Source organism: Gadus chalcogrammus, chromosome 4 (genome assembly GCF_026213295.1).
Source record: "Gadus chalcogrammus isolate NIFS_2021 chromosome 4, NIFS_Gcha_1.0, whole genome shotgun sequence".
NCBI classification, from domain to species: Eukaryota; Metazoa; Chordata; class Actinopteri; order Gadiformes; family Gadidae; genus Gadus; species Gadus chalcogrammus.
Genome location: NC_079415.1, coordinates 8,132,932 through 8,145,862, shown reverse-complemented (window position 1 = coordinate 8,145,862; position 12,931 = coordinate 8,132,932). Strand labels below are relative to the sequence as shown.

The 12,931-nt window shown below is 48.1% G+C and overlaps 2 protein-coding genes across 3 annotated transcripts in view; both read left to right on the top strand.

The window, feature by feature from the left end:
• The window catches only part of atp2a2b (ATPase sarcoplasmic/endoplasmic reticulum Ca2+ transporting 2b), a 29,038-nt gene extending 20,362 nt beyond the window's left edge, over positions 1–8,676 (top strand). The window contains exons 14-24 of one of the 2 annotated variants that reach the window (XM_056589341.1): positions 173–292; positions 682–900; positions 1,493–1,616; positions 1,692–1,903; positions 2,492–2,712; positions 3,097–3,299; positions 3,863–3,948; positions 4,217–4,350; positions 4,502–4,619; positions 4,964–5,084; positions 7,547–8,669. In XM_056589341.1, coding sequence (XP_056445316.1) covers positions 173–292; positions 682–900; positions 1,493–1,616; positions 1,692–1,903; positions 2,492–2,712; positions 3,097–3,299; positions 3,863–3,948; positions 4,217–4,350; positions 4,502–4,619; positions 4,964–5,084; positions 7,547–7,560 — 1,572 coding nt within the window. In that variant the 3' untranslated portion in view covers positions 7,561–8,669. Of the gene's footprint in view, positions 1–172; positions 293–681; positions 901–1,492; positions 1,617–1,691; positions 1,904–2,491; positions 2,713–3,096; positions 3,300–3,862; positions 3,949–4,216; positions 4,351–4,501; positions 4,620–4,963 lie in introns of both variants that reach the window. The other variant, XM_056589340.1, reaches the window with a different exon arrangement.
• A 436-nt stretch (positions 8,677–9,112) lies between these two features.
• The window catches only part of bcr (BCR activator of RhoGEF and GTPase), a 54,029-nt gene continuing 50,210 nt past the window's right edge, over positions 9,113–12,931 (top strand). Inside the window, exons 1-2 of the mRNA XM_056589338.1 lie at positions 9,113–9,364; positions 9,859–11,554. Of these exons, the coding sequence (XP_056445313.1) occupies positions 9,913–11,554 (1,642 nt within the window). The 5' untranslated portion in view covers positions 9,113–9,364; positions 9,859–9,912. The remainder of the gene's footprint in view (positions 9,365–9,858; positions 11,555–12,931) is intronic.

The following is a 12,931-nucleotide window of genomic DNA, read 5'->3' as shown; positions in this document are numbered from 1 at the left end:
TATAGAACCAACACCTGTAGCTCTGTGTATAGAACCAACACCTGTAGCTCTGTATAAGCTTAAGCTTGCTTTAAATTCTACTTATTAAACTAAATAAGATGGTCGATTCCAAAGAGTTCTTTGGTAGCTCTATAAAAGCCCATTTCTAACTGCTCTTGTAATGACTCTCCAGGTGTTCAAGCAGCTGATGAAGAAAGAGTTCACCCTAGAGTTCTCCAGAGACAGGAAGTCCATGTCTGTGTACTGCACCCCGAACAAAGCCAGGGCCTCCATCGGCAAGATGTTTATCAAGGTAAGATATGAGCAGTCAATCATGAATCATTAGAGTAACCATATCCATTATCTAGAAATGTGTCGCTCCATCTTCACATTTTGGTTTATATCGATTCAAGCTTAATTATGATTTGTGTGAGAATGTATCGCCTAAATCAACAATACTGCACTGCTCTGTTTGGTATAAGTGCTGTACAAATCGGCTTGGTACGGCCGTTTATCTGAACATTCCTCAAAAGAGTCGGAAAGAAGTCTTTAGCTGTTATATCGATTAAAAATGATCTGTTCATCATTAAAGTCCATTGATGTCGGTCTCTCTCTGAAGTTGTTAAAATATTAAAGGCGCACATCTGACTCTCTTCCCCTTTTGTGTTTCTGATCCGACCCCTTCCTGCTGTCCATCTCTAGGGAGCTCCAGAGGGCGTGATCGACCGGTGCACCCACATCCGCGTTGGCAGCAGCAAGGTTCCCCTGACCGCCGCCATCAAGGAGAAGGTGCTGTCTGTGATCCGGGAGTACGGCACCGGGCGGGACACGCTGCGCTGCCTGGCGCTGGCCACCCGCGACAACCCGGGCAGGAAGGAGGCCATGGCGCTGGAGGACTGCAACCGCTTCGTCGACTACGAGGTGGGAGAACGCGCTTGTTTATGTCAACCGCTTCTGACTTCCTTGGGTTTTTTGGGGGTCTGTAATTGCAAACTCTGATAAGGGCGGATTGTGTAATTCCCGGTAACAGACGAATGCATTGTTGAAGGCCAGTGATCAAAAGCTTGGATAAAGAGTGGACCAGCATTTGATTTGGGCTGATTTATAATCACAAAAATTCTGAAAAGCGTCTCTGATCCCAAATTCTGAAAAATCATAGTCCCAACCTTTCCACGACGAACCGATTCTACCCAAAGTATAATCGATCGTCTGTTCCAACGTTGGAGCAAACAGAGTATTCCCTACGCTATGCTATATTTTTTTGATTGGAGTGCGTTAGTGGCAGCTGCTACCTAGGTCCATCTAGCTGAGACGCGGTGGGACACTGTAGCTCAGCAAGTTTTCACACACAAACAAATCTATTGAAATAGAAGTTTACATTTTTACTCCCAAGCATGTGGTACACTAGTCCATTCATTCTCTCGGAAAAAATCTCACCCACCAACTTGGACCAGGCCAATAAAGTGTTGCTTGGCCCACCCCTCATGCCTATACATGCTCTCTCTTCCCCCAGACCGACCTGACGTTTGTGGGCTGTGTGGGCATGCTGGACCCCCCTAGAGCAGAGGTGGCTGCTTCCATTAAACTGTGTAGCCTGGCGGGCATCAGAGTCATCATGATCACCGGAGACAACAAGGGTGCGTACAGTCCTGCCGTCCGACCCGTCCCAAACCCCCCCTCAGTTTTTCCTAACCATACCTGGGCCTCCACAGGGACCGCCGTGGCCATCTGCAGACGCGTGGGCATCTTCAGCGAGGACGACGACGTCTCCAGCATGGCCTACACCGGCCGCGAGTTCGACGACCTCACGCCCGCGCAGCAGCGCGAGGCGGTGGTGAAGGCTCGCTGCTTCGCCCGGGTGGAGCCCTCCCACAAGTCCAAGATCATCGAGATCCTGCAGTCCTACGATGAGATCACCGCCATGGTAGGCACTGAGACGCGTTGGTGGAAGTACACGGTGGATGTGGTTCGGATACTGTGAACTTTTGAAAAGATGGCATTCGATTTTATGGATCAGCTGTTCCTATGCTTTTTTGGCCCGTGACCCCATTTCTAGTTCTGAAAAATGTTTGTGATCCCAAATTTAACCTTTTTTGTGCATGTGCTTCAACTTAAATAGTCTTTACCCAATCAACATCTACCGGTAATATCAATGTCCTTGTGATGTGATCTCCTCACTCTACTACACTCTAGGTGATTAGTACAGGTTTGCTCGCGGCTTATGCAGTCAGTTCTTATATAGAGGACGTCTATGAGATTTTTTATTTTTTTATTTTTAATGTATAAAAAAATCTATAGCCTCTGCCAGCCATCTCCTGCTATCCTATATGAATATCAGGGGAGCCCAAATGCGGTCACGACACTATTGTTGGGAACCACTTTTAGATATGAGGGAGACACATTTTTATCATCCATCTATCATACTCATTCTTAAACTGATGATCTTAATATACACTGTAGAACCCTAGTGTACATTAAAGCTCTGCTCACTCGAATGCTCTTCTCTCTCCAGACGGGCGACGGCGTGAACGACGCGCCTGCGCTCAAGAAGGCGGAGATCGGCATCGCCATGGGCTCCGGCACAGCCGTGGCCAAGTCGGCCTCGGAGATGGTGCTGGCCGACGACAACTTCTCCACCATCGTGGCGGCCGTGGAGGAGGGGCGCGCCATCTACAACAACATGAAGCAGTTCATCAGATACCTCATCTCCTCCAACGTGGGCGAGGTGGTCTGGTCAGTCCTCTCACCCACTTTCGCTGCTCCACCTTGATTTGATTCCACCTGAACAGCGGGGCATAGAATAGTCTGTTGGTCATGGTGTCCGACCCCCAGCCCAAACGTCCTGGGTCCAATCCCCATTGTCCCAAGCATAACTGTAGGCTTCCTTGATCAAGATGAACTGAAATCAACCGGCTCCGTTACGTCATTGAAGTCACTTTGGATCCATGCAACCAGCATTTTACCAGCATAGTAAATTGCTGGTAAACATTTACGGTTACGCTGGAATACAACTGAAGATGTCTGTCTTCTGATATTTTAGGTGTAGTCTGGAGTGTGATCCGGGTTTTTACACAACGTGTGTGTGTGTGTAACGGTGCGTGTGCCATGCCTCCACAGCATCTTCCTGACCGCGGCCCTTGGCTTCCCCGAGGCTCTCATCCCGGTGCAGCTGCTCTGGGTCAACCTGGTGACGGACGGCCTGCCCGCCACCGCCCTGGGCTTCAACCCCCCGGACCTGGACATCATGAGCAAGCCCCCGCGCAATGCCCGCGAGCCCCTCATCTCCGGGTGGCTGTTCTTCAGATACCTCGCCATCGGATGTGAGTGGGGAGTTGGTGGTCATTGTCAAAGGGGTTATGGTTGCACCGTTTGTCTGTTTGTGTGCTCTCTGTGAAACTCAAACCTAAGGGTATAAGAAGTATTTGCTGCAATGCCATTAAAATCCAACTAGTAGCCACCTCAGTTGGATCAATAGTGCTGTGCTTTTGTTGCTTTCGTTGTTCTGTGTGCCTTTGTTGACCAGTGATGTCCGCAGTGGGATGTATCTGATTCATTAATAGTTTGGTACGGATGGGTTTTAAAGTGCGAGTGAGATTATTTTCATTTTTATGTTTGAAAAAAGTTCAACTATGATATATCAACTGATAATTATGTAAAAGCACAAAGGGCAAACCTAAGGGATTTGTTGGTGGGAATCTTGGTGGGCAAAATCGTAGACTTTAATCGTGACTATAAACGATTTTACGGGTCAATTAAATGGAGTGATGCTGCGTGTTCACCTGAGCACTGCTCGGGGTGGCCTCCTGCTCATCAGACCCTGTTCTAAAGGTCTCACCGTGCGATGCACCTGTGGTATGATATCTAACCGACTCTGCCCCTCCAGGTTACGTCGGCGCTGGCACAGTCGGAGCCGCTGCCTGGTGGTTCGTCGCTGCCGAGGACGGGCCCCGGATTACCTTCTACCAGTTGGTACGTACCGGCCATGACCAGCCGCTCGCACTCAGAAAGCTGTCTTACCGTCCACCACTATGCCTATACTCTTGGGCATACATTTTTACATGCATACGTTTTTTTTGGCGTTCATGTATATTTAAAATATTCTTTGTGAATCGAACCGTCTGGAAGATATAATTTTTCCTTGCTGTACTATGTGCAACGACAATAAAGATAATTAATATTATTTTCTATTGCATAGTCTTGTGTGTACTCTGCGACTCTAAACCCCGCCTCCCCACAGAGCCACTTCCTGCAGTGCGGCGCCGACAACCCCGAGTTCGAGGGCGTGAGCTGTGAGGTGTTTGAGTCTCCGTATCCCATGACGATGGCCCTGTCGGTGTTGGTCACCATCGAGATGTGCAACGCTCTCAACAGGTCAGCAAAAAAAATACCCGACAAAGCAACAAACTCCTTGACCAGTGCTGTGTCTGCCATTGAACCACCTTTTAAATCGTTTTTAAAAGGCAGTTTAAGAGAGAACCACTTGTACCTTGTTATTTGAGTGGCGGTTGTGTTCTGCTTCCAGCGTCTCTGAGAACCAGTCCCTGATGCGCATGCCTCCCTGGGAGAACGTGTGGCTGCTGGGAGCCATCTGCCTCTCCATGTCCCTGCACTTCCTCATCCTCCACGTGGAACCACTACCGGTATGTCCAGCTTCCATCCAGCGGACTCGATGTGGTCGTTGGGGTACTCTTCCTCAAAGAGATGGGGCCTAGCTTTAAACTCTGCAAACCTAACTTTACGACTTTGACGTCATACTGACAGTTTTGTGACACAAGACTCTTGACTAAGCAAGCTTTATACCGCAAGCAACGTTTCGTTATGGCAATGCTAAGCAAATGAGTTGTGAGCAACATCCCTAGTACGGGGCCGTATTGACTTGCGAAACACCAGCGCTTAAAAATGGGAATAACTGGGAACGCGGTAGTATGTTGACGACCCCCCCGTGCACGTTTGACGTGTGAAACACCTTTCCGCCCCTTCGCAGATGATCTTCCAGATCACCCCCCTCAACCTGACCCAGTGGCTGATGGTGCTGAAGATCTCCCTGCCCGTCATCCTGTTGGACGAGCTGCTCAAGTTCTCGGCCAGGAACTACCTGGAGGCCGGTAAAGAGCAGGAGAAGCCCAAGGGCTGCCGCTTTGCTGCATGCATGGAGGGCATCTCCTGGCCCTTCGTGGCCCTCTCCATCCCACTGGTGCTATGGATCTACAGCTCTGACACTAACATGGCCGACATGTTCTGGTCTTGACTGACTCGAGCACCCCAGCACTGAGTTTTCTTCCGACACACCTGCCCCCCCCCCTCCTCCCTTCCTCACCACCACCGCCCCACCCCACCCCTACCCCAGTCTCTGCCTACCTATGTGTGCATAGCTAGTATGTGTGTGTTTTGTGTAGGAGTAGAGTGTGTTTGTGTAGAGCTAGAGCGTATGCTTGTGAATGTTTGCTGAGTGTTCACGAAAAGGACCAAGTTTAACACACACAAAAACGACGTAACCTATTATCTAAAATCGTGGCAATGAGAAGTTATTTGTTAATTATTTTTATTTTATTTGGATAGATGAGGCTCTATAGTGGGTTCACCAATGAACATCACTCCCATAGCTGTGGACGTATACGCTGGTTCAAACGAGAAAACAATGTATCAGGTTTTGTGTTTGTTATTGTCAATATTGCCTTTTTTTAAATGTGTATTTTAAATGATTTGGGAATATTTTTCATCTCATTTCACTACAGTATCAATTGCAAACTCCTGTGTTATGTTAAGTCACCCTTTTCATACAAAACTAGATATTCCTCAGCAGTACATCGACCTGTACAGAGATTTCACACTATTTTATGCAACGGTTTTTGTTCTGTTTTTGTATTGCTTTGGTTTCTACCAAGCGTGGCTTATTAAGAGCGCCTTGATTTATTTTCTAATGTTAACCATTGTGTCTTCAGTATAACTTTAGAAGTCTTTCAGAGCCAACGGACAAAGATCGTGCGGCGAGAAGGATGGGAAAGGTTTGGGGAGTGAGTGGTTGAATGCGGGAAAACAAATGGAGACATTAGTTATCCTCTAAAAAAACTAAACTAAACAAAGGAAAGCTGCATGTTCTGTGACCAAGCATGAACTGTATGTGGTTTCTTCATTTATTATTTTAAATTGACATGCCCCTCCACCCCTCCCTTGATAATGTAAAAGCTACTTCCGTGGATGTTAAGTGTTTAAAGAAGTATAATTTGAAAAGCCAGTTTTTCTGCAATAGGCAGAGCACAGCTACCTCAGTACGACAAATTTTGCTCCTTTATAGATGCCTAATACGTGGCATTCCACAGTCGATATTTAACAGTTCGTTCAAATGACAGTATACGATATGAGGTGTGCTCCTATTGGCTTGTGCAGAAAACAAAATCATCCTAGCCTCAAGCCTTTTAAAAAGAAAAAAAAAAGTATTTGTTATTGTTATTTTTCAACTACCATTAACTTTATTTGTGTTAAGAGACTGGCCTGGATATGGTTTAATAATACTAATTTTGCCATTTCTTGACGGCAAGGGGTTTGATTCAAAGGAGACTGTGTTCAAAACTGCAAAAAAAAGAAATATATAAAGTACTCTAAATATAAAACTTGGATTGCAAGTGAGATCCCAAATGTATTTTCCTCCATCTTCTATGAAAAATACACTCATGAACCCTTTGAATCAAAGTGTTTTCTGTCTTCATTTATTAATTCTATAGGGGTCTAAGATTATTAGGGTTTTTGTATGTCCATACAATACTGGAAACGGATCATGCACAGACTGATGAATGATTCACCTTTACTTGACACAAACAGGACTGGCAGGGGCTATTTGTAATTCAAAATAAACAGATCTAGTGTATTTTCACCCTTTCCAGGGGTTTAATATATAGAGATCTGTACTGTCCTAACCCTTTTAGTATCATGTACCCTTGCGTTGCCTCATTCCATCCACTCACAACCTCCGAGTGCAAAACGTATACTTCTGTACATAAGTCAAATACCCTCGGGAACAGCATGGTTTGGTGGATGCCTGGGTTTCTTTGCATTGTGTGTTTGGTTTACTACTCACAACTGTGATTTCTTCTTCAATGCCTTCCACTAGTGGGCCCCTGTCACTTCAGTGAGTATATTCCCTTTATAAGCAAACACCGTATACATATGACATTACACGATGTACCAAACACCAGACGCCTAACGTTACACCAGCTGAAGTCCTCCACTTTTTTGACCCATACTATAAACCACTGAATGATGCTGTATGGTACATGGTACTTTTAGGTAAAATTGAATTGCGGTTTAAAGGCCCCAATTTTGCCAAAGGGTCCCCTTTACCGACACAGCAACACGGTGTAAGCAGCCACCTGATAACTAGTCGGTCAGAAGCCTCTTTAGCTTAGTCCCATCTCCATCACGCTTCACTCTATTCACTTTTTTTAACTTTTTTTTTTTACACCTGCTTAAAATCACAATGAGTATCCAGACTGATGTTTGTTTTTTTGGTTTAACCAAATTGTATCAATGGAAGTTGATCTAGTTTGACTAATTGTGTGTCATTCCATAGGTTCGTTCTCATAAAGAAGTCCATTCCATGCACCGAAGATGCAAACGTCCAATATGGTAAACGGCATACATGTCAACACTGTCATAATCAGCAGATGAAGGAACATGTGGTATGATTGTTTTTCACCGTTGGCTTTCAGAATGAAGTGCTGCAACGTGTTTCCCTGTGTTACCTGTTCCCACATATTTACCCCACGCATGTTTTCCATTTATCCGGTTAAATGCTGTTTTGATGACAAGAGTATCGCGTACAGCCTACGGGGCAGTACGCAAGAACCCTGACGTTCATCCTTGCATGAAGAACGACTAAAACCTTTCCAAATTCTCGACTTAAAGGACACTGTTTTTTTTTGTGTGGTTAGTTTTATATTCTTGTAGGCCTACTATACACTGTTGTGCACGCGCTTTTAGCTGTAAGTATGCTTGCGATTTATATTTATAGATTATCTTGTACAATGCAATAAAAAGGTACGTGATTGGTTTTACAGAGGAAGATACATCGTTATAGGTAACCACTGTTTTTTTTATAACAATGCGTTGAGGACTTTGCACAAAATATTTATCATGGAGAAATGAACGACTTGACTTGGTTGAACAAAGAATGACGGATGGATGGTGATCACTGATCGACTTAACCTTTAGCATTTGAGATCATTGACACTCCTTCATCGGTGTCTTGCAATACAATACTGTGGGTCGATTGTTGAGTGTACTCTTGTCTGCATAGTTTTCCACCATACAACTCAAAGCGCAGTAAAACCTATTGGAGAGAAGGGTACCTCCTCACGACCTTGTCAAAGAAAAATATCAACCGTATATGTAAAACGATCATTATCTGCGCCTAACAATGATTGTCCATGCATTACTGCAATTGTTCCAGGTAAATAAAAACCTTTATGTCTCACTGCCGTGTTCCGTTTGTCCTTTCACCTATAAGTCATGTAAGATTAATAAAAAGGGCCTACAATGATTGTTTTCGAGTACGTCGTTTGCATTACAGAGCGGTAATCGATTTTAAAGAAATGTAAGCGTTCCATTATAACTGTCCCCCGTAAATGTGATAAAAGACCCATTTGTCAAGATCATTGCACTGTCGCAACTCAACCACTAGGAGTCATTGTTGAGTCAGATTCCACCAAGCACTACCTGCACTTAATAACCTGAGGATGTGGCTCGTCGACAAGCACTAGTTGAATGGTATTTTAGTATTTTGATCTTGAGACATTTGGAGCTTAATCCTATACTTCTGTAAAAGGCGTAATACCCATCTAATCTTAAATCATTAATAATGGTGTAATTATTTAGAAGTCATGCAGCCTATATGTGTTTGGAACATCTGTGAACGTAACCCAAGGTAACGTAGTTCATTTATAATTATCGGTAGCCTACAAAACACAGTCGAGAATAAAGATTCTTTCAAAAAATATAAGCAGTAAACTGAACCCTTCATTTCGATTTGTTTTGTTGTGAAAACAATAGAAAAAAAAAGAACTTCAGGTAATAACCAAACACATTTTGCCCTGTCTCTTTAACCAGCAAGACTGTCAATCATATTTAGTCTGGTCCCTCCCATTTCTTGCAGCTCTCTGCTGCTACACTGAGATGGGGACACACACAGCACCATCACAGCCAAGGAAATGTCTGTAAAACCACATATATCAGGATGGGCCACTGAAATGGGATAAGACGGCGGAAGAAAGACCAATTCTTCCAGGATATTTGAACGCGAGGCAGACTGGATAATCTTGATTTTTCTGCGAAAAGTGATTTTCTTGTCGCTTATTGCCCCTTTCTCCAACATTCGCCTTGGACGTTGCTGGTAGGTACAAAGGGTTTCAGAAATACTGTGTTATGAATGAACCGTGGGCAAGTAAATGGCGAACGGCCGCATCGGCTATGTGGTGTGAAGTGTTGATGAAGAGTAAATAAATAAGGAGCCTTTTGGTTTTACTTCTCCCCACACCACGCTACAGTCAAAATCCAGGTCTGAGCGAAGACAGATGCTGTCATTGTGTTGCGTCTGAGATTTTTCTCTCTACAGATCGCTAAGGGACTCTTTTTTTTCTTGGAATAATGCACGACCAACGGGAAGCCAATTCACATTTTCCCGTGTTATACACATCCCCCGATGATATTATACACAGGCAGCCGCTCACTTCTGCTCAGATTTATTATTGCCACTGCGAAACCGCGGATAAGTGTAAACAGTTAGATTGTGCAGTTTGGATCGGATTTGCTGTATTGTAATTATTGTTGGGTTGTGGGATTTTTTTTTCTTCCGTTTCGATACCGATTTCCCCGTGTCGAAAGCAGGACTGTAAGCGACCGACCGTGCAGCCTACCGCTGACATCATCCCCGTGTGGACAATGGTGGAACCGGTGGGATTCATTGAAGCGTGGAAAGCTCAGTTCCCAGAGTCTGAGCCCCCTAAAATGGAGTTGCGGTCTGTGGGGGGCATCGAACAGGAGCTGGAGAAATGCAAAGCCACTATTAGACGGCTGGAACAAGAGGTGAACAAGGAGCGTTTTCGCATGATCTACCTGCAGACTCTCCTGGCCAAGGAGAGGAAGAGCTACGACCGTCAACGATGGGGCTTCCGGAAGACTCCGATCAACGAGGGGGGCGACCCCAATGCCACACAGGGTGCCGACTGCCCGTCCCAGCAGCCACACATGCAGGAAACCGGGGGAGTCGGCGTGGTCGGTGGCACCGGGGAAAGAAGCCGCTTCCAGCCTGTGGCAGAATGCGGGAGGTCCAAGCCCAGACCCCCTCCGGCGAGGAAGTCGGCCTCCCACGGAGACGGCCTGGAGCTCCAGTCTGCGTTTGAGGTCCCCCAGCAGGCAGAGTCCTGCGACAGCCTGGACGGCCTCTCGCCCTCCAAGCAGCAGAGAGGGGGCGGAGCCTCGGTGTCCCCGCGGAGGCCCGGTCTGACTCCGGACAAGGACCTCCCCGTCGACCCCAAGGACAAGCTGGGCATGGGCCTCGGCGTGGCCGCCCTGCGGTCCAACTTCGAGAGGATCAAGCGGGCCAACTCGCACTCGGCCGGGGACGTTGCCAAGGCGACGGACAAACCGATGCAGCAGCAGCAGCAGCCGCCGCAGCCGCCGCCGCCGTTCTACACCAACATGGAGTTCCACCACGACCGGGGCCTGGTGCGGGTCAACGACCGCGAGGTGTCGGACCAGATCAGCACCCTGGGCACACAGGCCATGCAGATGGAGCGCAAGAGGTCCCTGCACTCGTTGCCCGGCAACCTGGCCACGGCGGCGGGGGAGCTCCGGACCCGGCCCGTGTACCGAGGGCGGTCCACGGAGAGCACCTGCGGCTACGACGCCGAGTACGAAGACGGGGAGCCCAACCCGCGGCACCCGGCCCGCGCCAACGGCGGGAAGCCGCCGCCGCCGCCGTGGCAACCGTCGGACTTCCAGGTGTACTCCAGCGTGTACGTGGGCGGGGTGATGATGGGCGAGGGCGGGGGGGGGGGAGGCGGGGCTGGGGGTGTAGCCGTAGGGGGAGGCGGGGTGATGATGAGGGAGCACGGAGGGGGAGGGGACGACCACCTCCTCACCTGGCCTCGCCGCTCCTACTCCCCGGGGAGCTTTGAGGACGCGGGCGGCGTCGGCGGGGGCGGCGGCGGCGGCGGCGGCGGCGGCGGCGGCTACACGCCGGACTGCAGCTCCAACGAGAACCTGACGTCCAGCGAGGAGGACTTCTCCTCGGGCCAGTCCAGCCACGTCTCGCCCAGCCCCACCGCCACCTCCGCCAGCACGGCCGGCACCACCGCCTTCCGCCGGCCCTACCGGGAGAAGAGCCGCTCGCCGTCGCAGAACTCCCAGAACTCCCAGCACTCGTACGACAGCAGCAGCCCGCCCACGCCGCAGTCCCAGAAGCGGCAGCACCACCGGCCCCAGGGGGGCCACGTGGTGATGTCGGAGGCCACCATCGTCAGCGTGCGCAAGACGGGGCAGATCTGGCCGCCCGCCTCCCACCATGACGGCGCCCCCCACGGTAAGGCCGTCCCCCACGGGGACGCTTTTCCCGCTGGGTCGTTTGGTTGGTTTGCGGTGGATGTGTTCCTTGTGTTGAATCTGTGAAAGTGCTGCAAATGTTACAAGTAACTAAATTGTGTCCTACCTGACTCAAGTGCTGAATGTCTTTTTAAAGGGAAATGGATCACAGTATACTAAGGTGTGTAGGAGAACCAGGGGTAAAATCCTATATTTTTGACAGTCTCCACTGCCAGTTTGTGAACGTTTACATTTGGCCTTGGTGAGGGCCTTTTCGTGAGGTCAAAGGGCCTGTTTAACGTCAGGATGAAGGGACACCGGTGGCGAGGTGTGTGTGTGTGTGTGTGTGTGTGTGTGTGTGTGTGTGTGTGTGTGTGTGTGTGTGTGTGTGTGTGTGTGTGTGTGTGTGTGTGTGTGTGTGTGTGTGTGTGTGTGTGTGTGTGTGGCTCCGTCTGAGCAGCAGTTGATTTGGATATCCACCTACGAGAGAGGGTTAAGCTTCCCTTACAAAGCTCATACACAATGCCGGTGTTAAAAAGTATCTCAAATGGGTTGCAACCGAGGGGGATAAACCATCCCACCTTCTTCCAACTCTTGGCACATAAAGCCTTTTTCTATATCTCAGTGTTCCTGTTAGGGCTGAAATGGGTTCACCTACACTTAATAATACCTTTGTTACATCCTACCCTCAAGAGATCTTTTTCCCTAAAACCTATAAAATGCTTTACTGATAGTCTGTTCTAATTATATTGGCAGGCTAGTTCAAGTGTGTGTGTGTGTGTGTGTGTGTGTGTGTGTGTGTGTGTGTGTGTGTGTGTGTGTGTGTGTGTGTGTGTGTGTGTGTGTGTGTGTGTGTGTGTGTGTGTGTGTGTGTGTGTGTGTGTGTGTGTGTGTGTGTGTGGTCTTTGTTCCCTCAGGGACTTTATTTTATAGATGATGTCACCCAACACAATCACAACCTGACCTGCAGAAAGAGCAGAATTTTTAAACATGTTATTTTCAACAGCTCAATGTGTGATGTATTAATGCCTGTGACAATTAGAACACCAGCTTCTTGGCTTTCGGCGCCTGTAAGGCTCTGTTCTCCATACTGCTCTCTCTTTGGACTCTGAACAAGTATCCCTGTAATACCTAGCTCATCAGCTCTGAGCACGGTGCCTTGCAGAGTCCAATTCAAAACCTCCCACACTCCTTCTCTCCTGTTCCACGCTCTCCGAGCCATTAGCTGGAGCGATCAAACCTCTAATTTACTAGCTCCCTACAAATAGAACAGCAGCTCGTAGTGGCCTAGCAACGTAGCCTGGAGCTACATGCATGGGCCCCATGCCCGGCTAATTTACTGCCAGGTGAACTTGGCCCTGATCTTCATAGAGGTATC